Consider the following 15,783-nt stretch of genomic DNA (forward strand, 5'->3'; position numbering starts at 1 on the left):
GATTTTGTTGAACAGTGTAGTTTCTATTTGAACGGAATCTACCGCACATACAGAAAAGTTTGTAATATCCCTCAAAAATCCTTCTATTCCTCATTGTTATCCTTTTGGTATTTACAGAATGGAGAAAAAGTTCAGGGCCCTACGGAGATTGAATGCCCACCTGGCTGGAAGTGGGAGGATAACTGGACTTTTGATGGTAATCGGGCCGTCGATGAAAAAGGTAAGCTTGTCTTTGCTTTTTGTTTAGAAATATTGCATTTTTTTTTCCTGCTCACTGAGCCACCTTTAAAATAATTTCCTCCCAAGAAATTCCATTTAGAATTAAGAATCAAAGGAACACGCCGACTTTTTGGGACTTTAGCTTATTCACCGTATCCCCCAGAGTAAGATAAGTCCATACATACCCTTCTCATCTCTGAGCGTGCCGTAACTCTTTGACACACCCACCGCTAGCCTAGCTTAGCACAAATACTGGTGCTAACCATCTAGCATACTGCTCCCAATAAGTGACAAAATAACTCCAACATTTTCCTATTTACATGTTGTGATTTGTATAGTCACAGCGTGTACAAATAACAAGGTCACATGAGACACAGCCATCTTCTAACCGTATACATACGGGAACTATTCTCAGAAGGCGAAGCACTGCTACTTGGGCGGAGTGATTTGCTCGCAGCACCTGAGAATCCCGTGGTGAGGAGCAGAGAGTTCTAAACACTTTAGACGCACAAATTAATCCATATGACTTGTGCATTATATTTCAAGTCTTTGCTTTAAGAAACAGACTGGCACTTAATTTTCTAGTCTCTTAAAACCCTGCCTTCCTCTAAAGCTAACTTCTACCTCTGCTGATTCTGCAGACAATGCGATTGTTTGCTCTACATCTAAATAGTCTGGCACAGTGTTTGTTGTAAACTGGTTCTGCAGCACACTATCAGAGTTCCTCTGAAATCCTCCAGCTCCACCTGCCTAGATCTTATACCGGATTTAGATATACCTATTCATGCCACTGCAGCATATCTTACATTCTTACAGCAGTTAGTTATTTATAATAAAAAATATTATATAACTGAATGTACGTGCATGCATGTATGCGTAAATGTACACTCTGACAGATTTGACATTAACGGCATTGGTTCGCACAAAGCATCTTCCTGGCAAACATAAATTATATATGAAAGCTTCATCAGAAGGGAAGATTATCAGTACGTAATGAAAAATGTCGGTATGTATGTGGCGAGCACGACGAGGTCGAGGGCCGTGGGAGGACGGCGCGAGGCCGGTGGCGCGATTGATAATGAGCGACACGTGCGCGACGCACCGGTCTCGCATCTCTCACGGAGGAGCGGAAGCATAAAGGAGGAGCGACGACAGTGAAGAGCGAGAGAGGACAGGCCTGAATTTGATTTGATGTGTTTCTGTTTTGTGCTTTTTTTTACTTTCATTTTTGTATTTGTTTATTTATTTATTAAAATGTTGAATGTTCGCCGGTTCCCGCCTCCTTCTTCCCATAACATCTGTCTGAACCTCGTTACATTGGTGCCGAAACCCGGGAAGAAGGAGGCGGGAACCGGTGCGTCGCGCACGTATCGCTCATTATCAATCGCGCCACCGGCCTCGCGCCGTCCTCCCACGGCCCTCGACCTCGTCGTGCTCGCCACAATGTTCATAACACATAGCACTCGTATGGCTTCAGAAGGAATTTAGTGCTCAAATTAAATTGCCTACTTTTTAAGGTGCCTTTTATGGTATGCTTTGCCTTTTTCTGGCGCCTGGCAGCTCCTGTTTTTCTTTCATTGTGAAAAATGTGTTGTCAAACATGGCATCCACAATAGAAAGTCATATAGGTTTTAAATGACAGTGACAGATTTCATGTTGATGACCTGAGAATAAAAATTCTAAGGCAGTTTTATGATGTGTATTTGTGAGTTTAGGTTGGGAATATGGTGTCACCATTCCACCTGATGATAAGCCCAAATCTTGGGTGGCAGCTGAGAAGATGTACCATGTTCATCGGCGCAGAAGAATGATCCGTCCTCGCAAAAGGATTCCTGGTGTCAAAACAGCCATTGATGCAAGTGTATATTGTGCATTTTAAAAGATTTTTTTTTAGATTGTGCCTTTTATAAAATGTATTTTCTAATTATCTGACATGCAGAAGAAGGATACAGGAGATGCAGAAGGATGGGAATACTCCTCACTCATTGGCTGGAAGTTCCACAGGCAGCAGCGATCCTCTGACACGTTCCGCCGGCGGCGCTGGAGAAGGAAGATGGCACCCTCTGGTCGAGTTGGAGCCTCTGCCATTTTCAAACTGGAGGGGGCTCTGGTTAGCATCAAAGTTTCTCATTTCTTATCCTAATACTATCCTACTTTTTATTGCCCGCATAATGAGCTTTTCACTGTTGATTTGCTTGACAGGGAGTCGACATGGAATCTAAAGTTGAAGAAAAAGACACCAAAGCAGAAGCTTCAGTTCAGCAGTTTGGTGCAAACAGGCCAACTGTATCATGCACATTTGACGGTGAGTTCATTGAGGACAGAGATTACAGAAAGACCTTTTTTTTTTCTTCAGAATATCCATTTTATTAACGTTAAGGCTGATTTTTCTTTCAGGACCCAATGCGTACCACTTGAGAGTGTATGTTTACCAGGCCAGAAACCTTTCTGCTCTGGACAATGACAGCTTCTCAGGTCCCATAGCAGTTTTGAAATAGCTAATTTGTCTTTAAATTAGAATAATCTGGAAAAGTGACCTGGCTTTTATTATAACTAAAATCATATTGGTTTAAATTGCAGATCCATACGTCCATGTGTCATTCTTGCATCACAGCCAAACAACAGAGACAATCCAAAGCACCTTGAACCCGACATGGGATCAGACTCTTATATTTAAAAATGTGGAAATCTATGGTGATCCCCAGTCTCTCGCCCAGAATCCACCCAGAGTGGTTATGGAAATCTTTGACAGCGATCAAGTGGTTAGTCTGATATATTTATGCTCTCACTTTACTCCACTCAATTGACAATATCGGCTTCTCAAGGTGTCTCAGGATGCCTATTACATTTTTTTTTAAATAGTTCTCTATTTACAACACAAAGATCTTTTTTTATAATAAAAAAAATGGATTACATATCAACAGAATTTGTTGTTTACTGGTAAACCTGACAAATATTAGCTATTCTATATACTTGCCTTTTAGAATGCAAGTGCCCCCATAGTGTGAATGATTTGCAATTTGTTCATCCTGTTAGGGTAAAGATGAAATGCTTGGCAGAAGTACATGTGTACCTTTGGTGAAGTTGACTTCAGGCGTGGATGGATCACCTAAACTCCTCTGGGAGCCTGTAATGCACAAAAATGCTCCTGCTGGGGAGGTTCTAGTGGCTGCAGAGCTCATTTTGAAGACCAAGGTATGGTTATTCATGGTTTGGGTCATTTTAACCATATTAAAGGAATAGTTCACCTAAAAATGACAATTATGTAATTTATTCACCCTCAACATGTTCCAAACCTGTATGAGTTTCATTCTTCTGATGAACACAAAATAAGATATTTTGAAGAATGTTGGTTACCAGAAAGTTGACAGTAGCCATTGATTCCCATAGTATTTTTTTTTTTTACTATGGAAGTCAATGGCTACCATCAACCTTCTGGTAACCAACATTTTTTTAAATATCATATTTTGTGTTCATCAGAAGAAAGAAACTCATACAGGTTTGGAACAATGTAAGGGTGAGTAAATTATGACAGAATTTACATTTTTGGGTGAACTATCCATTTAATGGCTGCTCTGTGGTTCAAATAATATTCTGCTTGATGTTGTCTACTCTAGGGAAATGACACTGAACTTCCCCTTGCTCCTGCTAAACGAGGAGAGAAGCTCTATATGGTTCCTCAAGGGGTACGACCGGTGGTGCAGCTCACTGCCATAGAGGTATGTTTTTTTTTTTCTCCATGTGTTATGTCCTTTTTGGAAATTGTTTAAAAGGGATCATATCATGCCAAATTTGTTTCCTTAATCTGTCGAGATAATGTACTATTAAAGCTTCCTCTCCAGTCTAAAAAAGATAATTTATTGAATTTAAAACATGCACACAAACACCAATTTTTACACGATGTTTGATATTTGCAGGTTCTAGCATGGGGATTGCGTAACATGAAGACGTATCAGCTGGCTCCAGTTACTTCACCCAGTCTGGTGGTCGAGTGCGGAGGAGAGAGAGTTCTGACAGCTGTCATCAAGAACATGAAGAAGTGCCCTAATTTCCAAGGAAATGTCCTCTTTTTAAAAGTGGTGAGCATCCATCTCTACCTGTTGAGAAAAGGCATTGTAATTCTTTCAAATAAATGCTCCTTACTTTGCATTAGACTGTAAAATATCAAATGACATTCAATAACATTTGAATGTGGTTTAATTTTCCAAATGCTTTTTTGTGGTCATAGACCATATGCGATCAGTGTCTTGCTTTGTATCTTTAGCTTCTACCCAAAGAAGAGATGTATGCTCCCCCTATAGTGCTGAAAGTCATCGACCACAGACCCTTTGGAAGGAAACCTGTGGTGGGTCAGTGCACGATAAGTTCCCTGGAAGAGTTTCGATGTGACCCTTATGCCACAGTAGCTGAAGTTGCCATGTCTTCAAAAAGTACGTCCCCTTCACTTCTCTTTTTTTTTGGTTTTTTTTGTTTCTTAAGGGAGAGGTAATTACATTGTATAAAGTGACATTGTATTGATATTCTTAAAACATTCTGTGAGTTAGGTCACCTTTTAACAGTAACTATTAAACTTTGGCAATTAATTCAGTCCAAACTTCTTTCAAACTTCTTTATTTCTTAGGCAGGTATCTTCTGCCTAGGTGTTTTTTATATATATAAATATAAATAAATAAAATAAACATTGCTGATTTTTGTGTACAGCCTTCTGGAAATTTGAAAGAATTTTTATCAGCATTCTTACTTTTTTCTTTTCTTTTTTGTCTCCTTTCTTTTCTCCTCTTTTCCTGCAGTGTCTTTGATGGCAGCTGGTCCAAGAGACCTCCATGTAAACATTGATGACGGCAGACAGCATCTTCTAGAAGCTCAGGTACTGGTACCAAGTCACTTGGTTTAGTTGGTTTAGGAACTGAAAGGGTTAGTTCACCCAAAAAGAAAAATTCTGTAATTAATTACTCACCGTTGTGTCGTTCCAAACCCAACTTTCTTTCATCTACATATGGAATCTGTGAAATATGAAAACATTTTTAATGAAATCTGAGAGCCTTCGGTCCTTCCCATTGGCAGCTATGCAACAACGACAGCAACGTTCATAAAGATATCGTAAAACTAATCCATATGAATTAAGTGGTTTTAGTCCAAATTTTCTAAAGAGACACAATCGATTTATATGCTGAACAGATTTAATTTAGGCTTTTATTCACACGAACATTCATCAACTTACACATCCGTTGTGGTAAACGGAAGCTCAAGGATGTTCGCTTGACGTGCTGCGCAAGAACCAATTAGATTCATTCTCATGTGTCACGCAACACGTTTGAGCTTCTGCAAAAACCAATGAGGTTTGTTCTCACGCATCAAAGCAAGTATGGTTGAGCTTCTGTTTGTTCGCTGATCAATGTTTATATGGGAATAAAAGGGAATATCTGTTCATCATAAACCGCTAGATTCATATGGATTAGTTTTACAATCTCTTTATGAATTACTTGAAGCGTCAAAATGGTAGTTGCGTGGACTGTCAATGGAGGGTAAGAAAGCTCTCCGATTTCACAAAAAAAGTTGTTTATTTGTGTCCTGAAGTTGAAAAAGTCTGACGGGTTTGGAACCACATGAGGGTTGGTAAATAATGATGTAATTTTCATTCATGGGTGAATTATCCCTTTTAGTCTCACCTTGTGAGAGAAAAACTATGTACCGTATTGTTCTGAATATAAGTCAATGGTTTTTTGTTTTTCTTAGAAATACATCTGAAAAAACAGGGTTGTCCTATATTCATGTTGTAGACCAGGGGTGCCGAACATCGGTCCTGGAGGGCCACTGTCCTGCAGAGCTTTTCTCCAACCTTGATAAAACTCACCTGCCTGTGGCTTTCTAGTAACCCTTAAGACCTTGATGGTCACCTGAACTTCAGGTGTATTTGATTAGGGTTGGAGCACAACTCTGCAGGACTGTGGCTCTCCAGGACTGACGTTCGCCACCCCTGGTGTAGACTTATACATGTCAATAATAAACCCGCAACATTAGGTGGCGGCAAATACGCGTAAAACGAGTGTGACAGCATATGGTGTGTCAGAGTGAAATGTTAGAAGATCGCGAGTGCAAAAAGAGACTTATAAAAACAAACAGTCAAAGAAAAGCTTAGTCTTGTGACTGTCATGTTTGCGTGTCTCGCTGATGGGACCAAAATTCCCTCGTATGTGACCTTTAAAATGTAATACGGTACCCCTGATTTCAACATTACTACAATAAGATTTCACTACTACTGTTAATGAAATTCTGGTAGGCTATATGGTTTTCACTATGAGATGGATAGCCTAATTGTTATATAATTCAGATGAGCTATAGGTTATTTTTATGGTATGCCAAAAAGTGTTTATTTTTAAATGTGATTGCTGGTACATTTTACCAGCATTTACCATACTTTCAATACAACAATTAAATATGAGAAAAATGCAGTATGAAAATATTTTCAAATAAAAGCATTTTTTTTTATCAAAAATATAATTTTTTTCCAAAAAGTACATCTTGAAAATGGGGGGGGGGGGGGGATTTTCGGAACATTACGGTAATGGTGGTACACACATCTGTATGAATCTATTTTTAACTTTGTGAATTTCAGTATATGTATGGCATCTCAGCTGCTGTTGACAAAATGGGCACTGCTAGTCAACTTCAAGTATGTATAGTAATAAGGCACTCCAATCAAAATGCCTGAATTTTGTAATTAAATGTAATTCCGAGTGTGTGTGTGTGTGTGTGTGTGTGAAGTGTGTAATTTCTGCATTAGCACTAACGGTACCAAACCGATGCCATTGTGGTTGAACCAGTGTTGTTATGCCTGGCCTGGTCAGGCTGATCACAGAACAGATTGCAATTCTGTTTGGTGCCACTAGAGGCACTGAAATTACATTCTTCAACACCAACACTTAAAGTCCCTCTGTAGTCAATTGTATCCCTTAAAACTAATTTTGGATCACCACAAAAAAATTCTTCATGCCATAAAATAGCTTGAATGTAACTATAACCTTGCTTCATTTAGTTTATGCGGTTCTATGAATATGCAAATTGGCCCCGTCTCCACTCACTCACACCAGCTCAGAGATCCACTCACTGATGATCACACGTTAACGTGATTGGTTACAACATGTTTGTGGCATAGAGAACAGGTGATTTCAAACTGTTTTTGAGACGGTCTTTGGTTCACTGCAGTTTTGAGGAGAAAATACTCTGATGAATTTGCACATGGTTTGTCTTATTAAAAACATATAAACAACATTAAAAGCTTGATTTTCAACACAGGGGGACTTTAAGTTTACCCCATACCTCCCGCTCAGGCTGATTGTGTGAATCTTCTGTAGTTAGAAATGGGTTAAATTGAGGGAATCTCTAATCAATATGTTGTGCTCAGAATGATCAATCTCATTTCCCGTTCAGGCGATTTTGTACAGCTGACCTTCTATACTTGAAATCCTACTAAATTACGTTGAAGTGTGCTGTTTGTCACATTCAGTTTCTCTACTGCCTTTCTGAATTCAACATTTAATTTTTTGTCTGCATTCATATTTGCTTGTCTGCATTCAGTTAACCAACTTTATCCTATTGCTTAATTTAAAATGAACTCCCTTGTGTGTACTAAAGGTGTTTAATAATGAAGGAAAGTATTAAATAAACTTGATCAGTGTATACATTTGTCAATTTGCTTTTTAAATTAATTAAATTTACATTCAGCACTTGAAATGCTAGTATAAATTTGATGTTCCTTTTTACTTATTTGAGATAAAAACATTTATTTTGAATCTTGTTACACTGATAAAGTTGTAATTAGACTGAAACCTTACATATGTAAAAGGTTTTCCAAGCCTATTCATTTTCCATCTTAACAAATCTTAACTTTTTTTTTCTTTTTTCTGTGTGTGTGTGTGTGTCTCTGTGCGCATTTCCTGGTGTTTCAACAGCGTGAGAAGGTGAGTTCTGTGACAAGTTTACACACTTTCAAATTAACGTAAGTTTAATAAGTTGATGATAATTTATCATCATATCTCTATTAGCTTTATCATGACAATGAAACTGTCCATTTTATTAACCTTACAGGAGAAAGAGACTGTTGATTGGTGGAGTAAGTTTTATGCTTCTGTTGGAGAGAGTGAGAAATGCCGCCCATACCTTGACAAAGGTTATGACACATTAGAAGTGAGTTCTGTCTAGCTAAACAATGCAGATATATTTATTTAATGTTACATTTAATAAATTACTAAATATCTTTCTAGATTTAAGGTATGTTATTGCATAGACTAAGGCTTTGAAAGCACCACGAAAGTTGTGCTATTCTTCTCAAGCCGTGCATTTGCTGTGTGAGGAACAGATTTTTGTTATTATTTGGTCATTTCATCACTGGAGATCATAACGTCCGCCCTAGCCTTCCTTAGTGCATTCATGAATGCTCATGAGAAAGTACAGATGTCTGATTTGTGAACCAAATTTTTCTTTTGAATCTGATCTTTTGAATGAATGAGTTGGTCCAGTTCTCAAAACCTGGACTAATTAAGTTCACTGATTTTTAATGATCTGGATGAGCGGGTTAACAACTCATTGGAGAAAAAGATTTTCCGTGAATAACAACTGTTCCTTACACAAAGTTATTGCATGACTTTAGAATACTTAGATCCGCAAAGGTTAATTTTTACTGGAGTTCTTGTATTGTTTAGTAATTGTAACCATGTTCTTGTTTTGTTGGCTTTCATAGGTGTATGACCGTGAGCTTGAAAGTGTAAATGAATTCATGGGTCTTACCGATTTCTGCAAAACATTCAAATTGCAACGTGGGAAAAAAGAAAGTGACGATGATGATCCCGCTGTAGTTGGAGAATTCAAGGCAAGATGTTTTATTAATTTGCTCTACAAATGAATGGATTTGGTACTATAACATGCTACAATGTTTTTTTTTTTTGTGGAATATTCTGTATCAATTGGAAATGTTACGTTATAGTATTAAAATGGGTTGAAAACAGCATTTCATGTTCTTGGTTGTGTAAAATGTTATTAATCTTCATTGTCACATGATCCTTCATAAATCATTTTAATATGCTGAGGCTAATTCTAATAATTCCAATTGATTGTTTTCAGGGCTCCTTTAAGGTCTACACATTGCCAGATGATCCAGGGGTGGCTCCTCCGCCACGTCAGTTCAGAGAGCTGCCCGACAGCGTCTCTCAGGAGTGTGTGGTCAGAATCTACGTGGTTCAAGCCATCGACCTGCAACCCAAAGACAACAACGGCAAAGTACTTTTTATCATTTATTATTTTAGAAAACTAATTTTGAGTGTCAGAAGGAATTCAACAAATTGAGTAACTAAGTAAAAAGAAAAAGCAACGTTCCTTTTCTTTTTCAGTGTGACCCATACATCAAAATCTCTTTGGGGAAAAAGTCTATTGATGACCGAGACAACTATGTGCCGTATTCACTCAACCCAGTGTTTGGCAGGTAATGAATGCCATAGATTTATTGAGAGTTTATCGTGCATTCAGACTGTCAAGCTGTTGAAGAGGACTGACCTATAATGGTTTTCTGTTCTCTCAACAGAATGTTTGAAATGACATGCTTCCTCCCACAAGACAAAGACCTGAAAATTTCCGTCTATGACTTTGATTTGCTCACCCGTGATGAGAAAGTTGGGGAGACAGTGATTGACTTGGAAAACCGCTTCCTTTCTCACTTCGGTTCCTACTGTGGTTTACCCCAGACATACTGCATGTGAGTATTTGATGCAAACTTAGTATTTTCGTTGAGGACAACAGTAAAGGCATTAGGTAACTAATGTATTATTCATTAAATAGTTCTGGATCAAACCAGTGGCGCGATCAGCTCAAACCATCTCAGATTCTTGAACATCATGCCCGTTTGAAAGGATTGAGTCGACCCAGGAGTGAAGACAATGGAAACACTTTATCCTTTGGTGGCCGATTGTATTGCCTCTCTGACTTTGGTGATTTTAAGAGCTATTTGTTCTTTTGAACACCATTATGATGGCTTGACAAACTGTTAATGTATTATATTATAAAAGCTGTTTGAAAGTTCTAGTTAATGCTTTGTCAAGCCAACATTCAAAGCTGTCTAGTTATACCTTATATGTATGCATTTCAGAAGCGAACAAGAAAATTCACGAACACCTGGGTCCGCCAAGTGAACGGATCGCCCTGCACGTCCTCAGAACTCAAGGCCTTGTTCCGGAGCATGTTGAAACCAGAACTCTTTTTAGTAGCTTCCAACCAACTCTCCCGCAGGTGTGAGGCTGCTTACTAGCTGGTTGTTCCTGTGATCTGCTTTATAGGCCCCTTTTTGATTGAAAGCAAGCTCAAAACACTGCTTTATCTGTTTTATAGGGAAAACTCCAGATGTGGGTTGACATTTTCCCCAAAGGCCTTGGGCCCCCTGGACCTCCTTTTGACATATCTCCACGCAAGGCAAAAAAGTGAGAAGAAATTAGTACTTTCAGTTCTACTTTTATGTTTATCGACAATAGACTCATGTTGAATCTTTTTATCAGATACTTTCTGCGAGTCATCGTTTGGAACACGTCTGACGTAGTTTTGGATGAAACCAGCATTACTGGTGAAAATATGAGTGACGTCTATGTAAAGGGGTATGTAAAAAATCTTTGCTGTCTCTTAAGGCAAGACAATACAGACAAAAACATTTTGTTTTTGAGATTTTAAGCTATTTTGCTTTCATAAGATGTGTTATTTCAGACTAGTGGAAAGAAAACACCCAAAATGCACATTTTAAGTGTGCTGTATTTTTATTTATATATATATATATATATACTTAAGGCTTTTTTTTTTTTTTTTTTATAGTCTTTGTCTGTAGATTTCAATAACAGTACATATTTTTAAAGACTGTTTTCTCAAAATGTGTTTTTCTCATACAATGAGCCAGAAATCTCCACTTCAGCCCATCTATATACTATAGGTTTTTTCAGAGGGGTTTGTTCATATATCATTCCCCTGATTTATTTAACATTTATTTCCTAAAAACATGGTGATTGTTCTGATTTATGGAATGATAAAAAGAGATATTAGAGTTAAAGGTTTTTAGGTAGGGGATTTTGTGTCAACAAAATGAAAAACATTTTGAACCTGGCTTTATCTTCTGTTATGGAAATGTATGTGAATGAGTTCATATTTATAAAGATAGTCTCATATGCATATTCAAACACAATGTTTCAGAAAACTTTGACAAAACAATTGTCTTTATGTACTATAATTAATCGAAATCGCCATATTTCCCTGATTAATAGGTTACATTTCTAGCCTTATTCACTTGGTGTCTTGCTTTGAAGTGCCCCTATTATGCTATTTTAAAGATTCCTAATTTTTTTTGAGGTCTCCTACAATAGGTTTACATGCATCCAAGCTCAAAAAACACTAATTTTCTCAATATACATTGCAGCATCACCTCTTTTCTCACAGAGCCTGAAATGGTTTGATCAAGGTTTCTGTCTCTCTAAACCCCTCCAATCCGAGAGCATACTCTGCTCTGATTGGTCAGATGGCCTAGTCTTTTGTGATTGGTCTATCGTGTGTTAGAAACGACACGCCCATTGCCATATCTGAATTTCAGCTCCAGTGGCTTCCTCAGCACTTGAAACACAGTGATACGAACAGAAACGATGGCGTTGGCTTTACAGTATCAACTCGAACCAGAGTCCTCATCCTTCGCAAGTGGATTTGCTTTCGTAGCGCAGAACAGTGTCTTCTCAACATGAAGCAAACTCTTCCAGGCCTCCGCTACAACTACAGTGTTTGAGGGCGAGTCAAAGTAGACGTTGTTCGCGGGCAGCCAATGAGGACCTTAGGCTGGCATATTGCAAATTTGTTACAAGCCTGAACCCTGCAGAGGTTCAAGCAGGAAGTAAGACTGGAATTGCTAATTACTTGTTTCAGGCAGTTCAGAACCGATTCTGTCTTTTTGGAGACGAGAACTATCTACTCTTTAATATTTTGCAAAACCTTTTACATTAATAAACCGCTATATTATTCACTACATGAACGGTAATATCCAAAAAAGCATAATGGGGCACTTTAATGTGTTTTATGAAATACATTTATTATTTTTCAATACATTCATGCATTTGTGTCTTTGATTAGTTGGATGCCGGGAATGGAAGAAAAGCAAAAAACAGACGTCCATTATCGCTCTTTGGATGGCGATGGAAATTTCAACTGGAGATTTGTCTTTGGATTTGAATACCTGCCTGCGGAGCAGCTATGTCTTGTATCTAAAAAGGTAATTTAGATTGGCTGTTTAATATGTGTTATGAAAAGCACTGGGATGTATTAAAATATTCTCTTTCTTATACAATAAAAAAGGAGCATTTCTGGAACCTTGACAAATCAGAGTTTAGAATCCCACCCAAGCTGATTGTTCAAATATGGGATAATGACAAATTCTCACTGGATGATTACCTAGGTGAGATGTCTGTATGCAGCTCCTTTCTGAGCTTTTGGGAATTTTATTTTACTTTACATTTTAGGGTCCTCTTGTGTATTACCTCTCTTGTGTTACAGGTGCTATTGAACTTGATCTGCACCACCTCATCAACCCTTCCAAAACACCAGAGAAATGTAACCTTAGCATGGTGCCGGATGGAACTATGCTTCCAAAATCAGACCAATTCAAGTCTCTTTTTGACCAGAAGACTGTTAGAGGATGGTGGCCATGCTACATGGAAAAAGATGGGAAGAGGGAGCTTGGTGTAAGTACAGCTAATGCAAATAATCTTGTCTTTTTGTGTGTGTGTTCCTGTATGGTGCAGTGTGACATACATTTTTCATGATCCAGTCAATTCCCAATGGATATTAAATCCTCTTCCATATGTATGTTCACCAATTTTCAACCCACTTTGTATTGTTCCAATGTTATATGTAAATTAACAATGTTTACTTTTAATGTTACCTGGTCCGAGAAATTCACGTTTATTTGTAATCAGATTTTTGACTTTTGACAACTCCAGGGCTTTCGTGAGAACTTCAGGTTGTATTTAAGCATTTTTGTATCGCCGTCCACGGACAGATGGATCGTAAGAGGGGTATTAACAAAAGTTATTGTAAGAATAGGTTCATCACTGAAAAATTTTATCACACTTTGTCTACTCTTTACACAGCATTATGGTAAAATGGATCAATGTCAACAGATTTTGGTTTTTGTTTCAGGGGGTTGGGCAGAAGCTGCTCCCTGCTCCTTTTCTTCCAAATCAACTGACAGAACAACCATTTCTTTCAGTTTTTCCCCCTCCATTTGACCTAAAACACTTTGTTCAGAGTCATCCTGTTTGATATTGAGACTACAAGCACGGATGTCAGATTTTCCGTTGTGGCGTTCTCTCCATATTTATGATTCTTTACAGCCTTTAATGCTCTGGATCCTTTACTGGAAACCAAAAATAACTTGCACCCATTAAACATTTACTTTGGATACTTGCACCTTGCAACATTACAAGTCAACACCATTGTGACTATAAGTTTAAGTATTCCCTACTCAAGCAAGGTGGTATTTGACTCCTGTTCAATAGGAGCAGACCCATTGACTTCCATAGTATTTTTTTCTTTCCTGCTATGGAAGTCAGTGGGGTCCATCAACTGTATTCTTTTAATTGGGCCTTGTTTATATGTTGTTTCAGGGAAAGGTGGAGTTGACTTTGGAGATTGTGAATGAGAAGGAAGCGGATGAGAGACCTTCTGGAAAAGGCAGAGATGAGCCCAATATGAATCCGAAACTGGATCCTCCAAAGTAATTGAGTTCTCGCTTTATATATGTTTATTGTTCTGTGTGTTAACAGAAGATGACCTCAAGATTTGTTTCTCTTTTAAACCTCTCAGGCGACCCGAAACCTCATTCTTTTGGTTCTCAAGTCCATGCAAGACGTGCAAGTTCATAGTGTGGCGAAAATTTAAGTGGATGTTCATTGGCCTGATTGTGCTAGTCTTGGTGCTATTATTCATTGGGATCTTGTTGTATTCATTACCAGTAAGGGTTCACTTCATCAATCCTTTCACAAAGGTTATGTTCAGACTTTTCACTTAAGATGTACAATGCTAATTCATTATTTTTTGTTTTTTTTCAGAACTACATCTCCATGAAAATCGTCAAACCCTTCAATTGAGTGCAGGAAGAGTTCAACTTTTTGTTGTTTTATCCATGTAATGTATTTGGCATGATCAGGGTTTCACACAGTGAAAGCAGTTAACAGAAATGGTTCATACAGACCATCAATACAGTGTTCGTTTAGTTGTGGTTGTTCATTTTTCATGTGGTTGTTACGGTATTTTCCATTAATCACTCCTTTGCACCATTATTACATTTCATCATGAATTTTCACTTTTTTGTTCAGGTTTCACTGATGTTTGGAAACATTTGTACACAGACCATGAAGTGTTTTCTATTGTGAAAATATTTTATTGTATTATATTCTCAGATCATTTTTAAAGTTTACTGGTTAAAAAGTTATAAAATTGTTAAATAAAGACATAATAATATGTTTGTTTAAATTGTCCATTTGTTTTTGTGTAAATTTAAATTGTTCAAATTTTAAGTGTAAGTCTAATATTGGTATTGTGACGCATGTATTCTGGGATTGCGATATGATCAAAGCTTACTGGAAAGAAATTCATAGAACTGTTCAGAAGATTATTGGTAAATCTTTTGCCTTGTCGGAGTAGCTGATTTATACCTTGACCATGGCCAAGAATGTGTGTTGCATTTTTGTACCTATTTGACGAGGAAAAAATGTATACTTTTGTTATGGTCCACTCCTCATGTCCCTTCTGTTAATATTTGGCTGTCAAGTTGCATCCCTTTTACCATTTGTAAACTAACTTATGTTTTACACCAGAAGTCTAATAATTTCTGGCATATTTGGTCTCCTCTTTAAAATTTTCTTTGGATTGTATGTTGAATGCCTTTATCTCTTGATTTCTGTTCATTCTGGTCCTACCGCCCTTTACTATACTTACCTATACAATATAATATTTGTGCTATGTCTCTGTTCAGGTTCTTGTTTTTTAATATTAAAATCATGATATAGTTAATATCTCACAAGTGCTGTTTTTCTATCATCTGTATGATTAAAAATGTGATGTTGAGTTTATAAAACAAGTTAATATTAAGGGACTTGCATTTTAGACAATTTATTCAGCTAGTGATAAAACTGAAATTTTGATCTCATACATGATTATATTTTCCAAAAGTACTTTTCACTTTAAGTATAAAACCATTTAAATGAGGAAAAATAAACTGAATGCACCATGAAATGCATATGACAGAGCTCAATACCCTAGAACAGTGCTTCTCAAACCTGTCCAGGGCCCAGCTGTTCAAAAAGTTTGATCAGGATTTGGAAATCCCATGTTTTGCTATCCAGGATCAGGTTATCCATCTTACTTTTGAGCAAAATAGGATCGGATCACCCTGATCCAGATGCAAACTTTTTCAGATTGCCAAAGCCGGATTATAAACGCTATAAAATAGATCAAATATCACTTTGTAGATTACCAGCTATGTAAAAAAGAAAA

The 15,783-nt window shown here is 37.5% G+C and overlaps 1 protein-coding gene across 3 annotated transcripts in view; it reads left to right on the plus strand.

The window, feature by feature from the left end:
• myof (myoferlin) overlaps nucleotides 1-15,300 on the plus strand; it is a 35,810-nt gene extending 20,510 nt beyond the window's left edge. For 2 of the 3 annotated variants that reach the window (XM_082152607.1, XM_082152608.1), the window contains 27 exons: nucleotides 118-220; nucleotides 1,935-2,074; nucleotides 2,159-2,329; nucleotides 2,422-2,524; nucleotides 2,617-2,694; nucleotides 2,800-2,981; nucleotides 3,256-3,414; nucleotides 3,837-3,938; nucleotides 4,137-4,298; nucleotides 4,484-4,649; nucleotides 5,010-5,086; nucleotides 6,836-6,901; nucleotides 8,308-8,406; nucleotides 8,960-9,088; nucleotides 9,340-9,495; nucleotides 9,606-9,697; nucleotides 9,797-9,967; nucleotides 10,051-10,199; nucleotides 10,358-10,497; nucleotides 10,597-10,685; nucleotides 10,761-10,856; nucleotides 12,361-12,499; nucleotides 12,583-12,682; nucleotides 12,781-12,968; nucleotides 13,893-14,002; nucleotides 14,092-14,239; nucleotides 14,337-15,300. In XM_082152607.1, coding sequence (XP_082008733.1) covers nucleotides 118-220; nucleotides 1,935-2,074; nucleotides 2,159-2,329; nucleotides 2,422-2,524; nucleotides 2,617-2,694; nucleotides 2,800-2,981; nucleotides 3,256-3,414; nucleotides 3,837-3,938; nucleotides 4,137-4,298; nucleotides 4,484-4,649; nucleotides 5,010-5,086; nucleotides 6,836-6,901; nucleotides 8,308-8,406; nucleotides 8,960-9,088; nucleotides 9,340-9,495; nucleotides 9,606-9,697; nucleotides 9,797-9,967; nucleotides 10,051-10,199; nucleotides 10,358-10,497; nucleotides 10,597-10,685; nucleotides 10,761-10,856; nucleotides 12,361-12,499; nucleotides 12,583-12,682; nucleotides 12,781-12,968; nucleotides 13,893-14,002; nucleotides 14,092-14,239; nucleotides 14,337-14,375 — 3,354 coding nt within the window. In that variant the 3' untranslated portion in view covers nucleotides 14,376-15,300. Of the gene's footprint in view, nucleotides 1-117; nucleotides 221-1,934; nucleotides 2,075-2,158; nucleotides 2,330-2,421; nucleotides 2,525-2,616; nucleotides 2,695-2,799; nucleotides 2,982-3,255; nucleotides 3,415-3,836; nucleotides 3,939-4,136; nucleotides 4,299-4,483; nucleotides 4,650-5,009; nucleotides 5,087-6,835; nucleotides 6,902-8,171; nucleotides 8,181-8,307; nucleotides 8,407-8,959; nucleotides 9,089-9,339; nucleotides 9,496-9,605; nucleotides 9,698-9,796; nucleotides 9,968-10,050; nucleotides 10,200-10,357; nucleotides 10,498-10,596; nucleotides 10,686-10,760; nucleotides 10,857-12,360; nucleotides 12,500-12,582; nucleotides 12,683-12,780; nucleotides 12,969-13,892; nucleotides 14,003-14,091; nucleotides 14,240-14,336 lie in introns of all 3 variants that reach the window. The other variant, XM_082152609.1, reaches the window with a different exon arrangement.
• Nucleotides 15,301-15,783: the final 483 nt, after the last annotated feature.

The sequence above is a fragment of the Leuciscus leuciscus genome, assembly GCF_965113295.1.
Source record: "Leuciscus leuciscus genome assembly, chromosome: 21".
Classification (NCBI taxonomy): domain Eukaryota; kingdom Metazoa; phylum Chordata; class Actinopteri; order Cypriniformes; family Leuciscidae; genus Leuciscus; species Leuciscus leuciscus.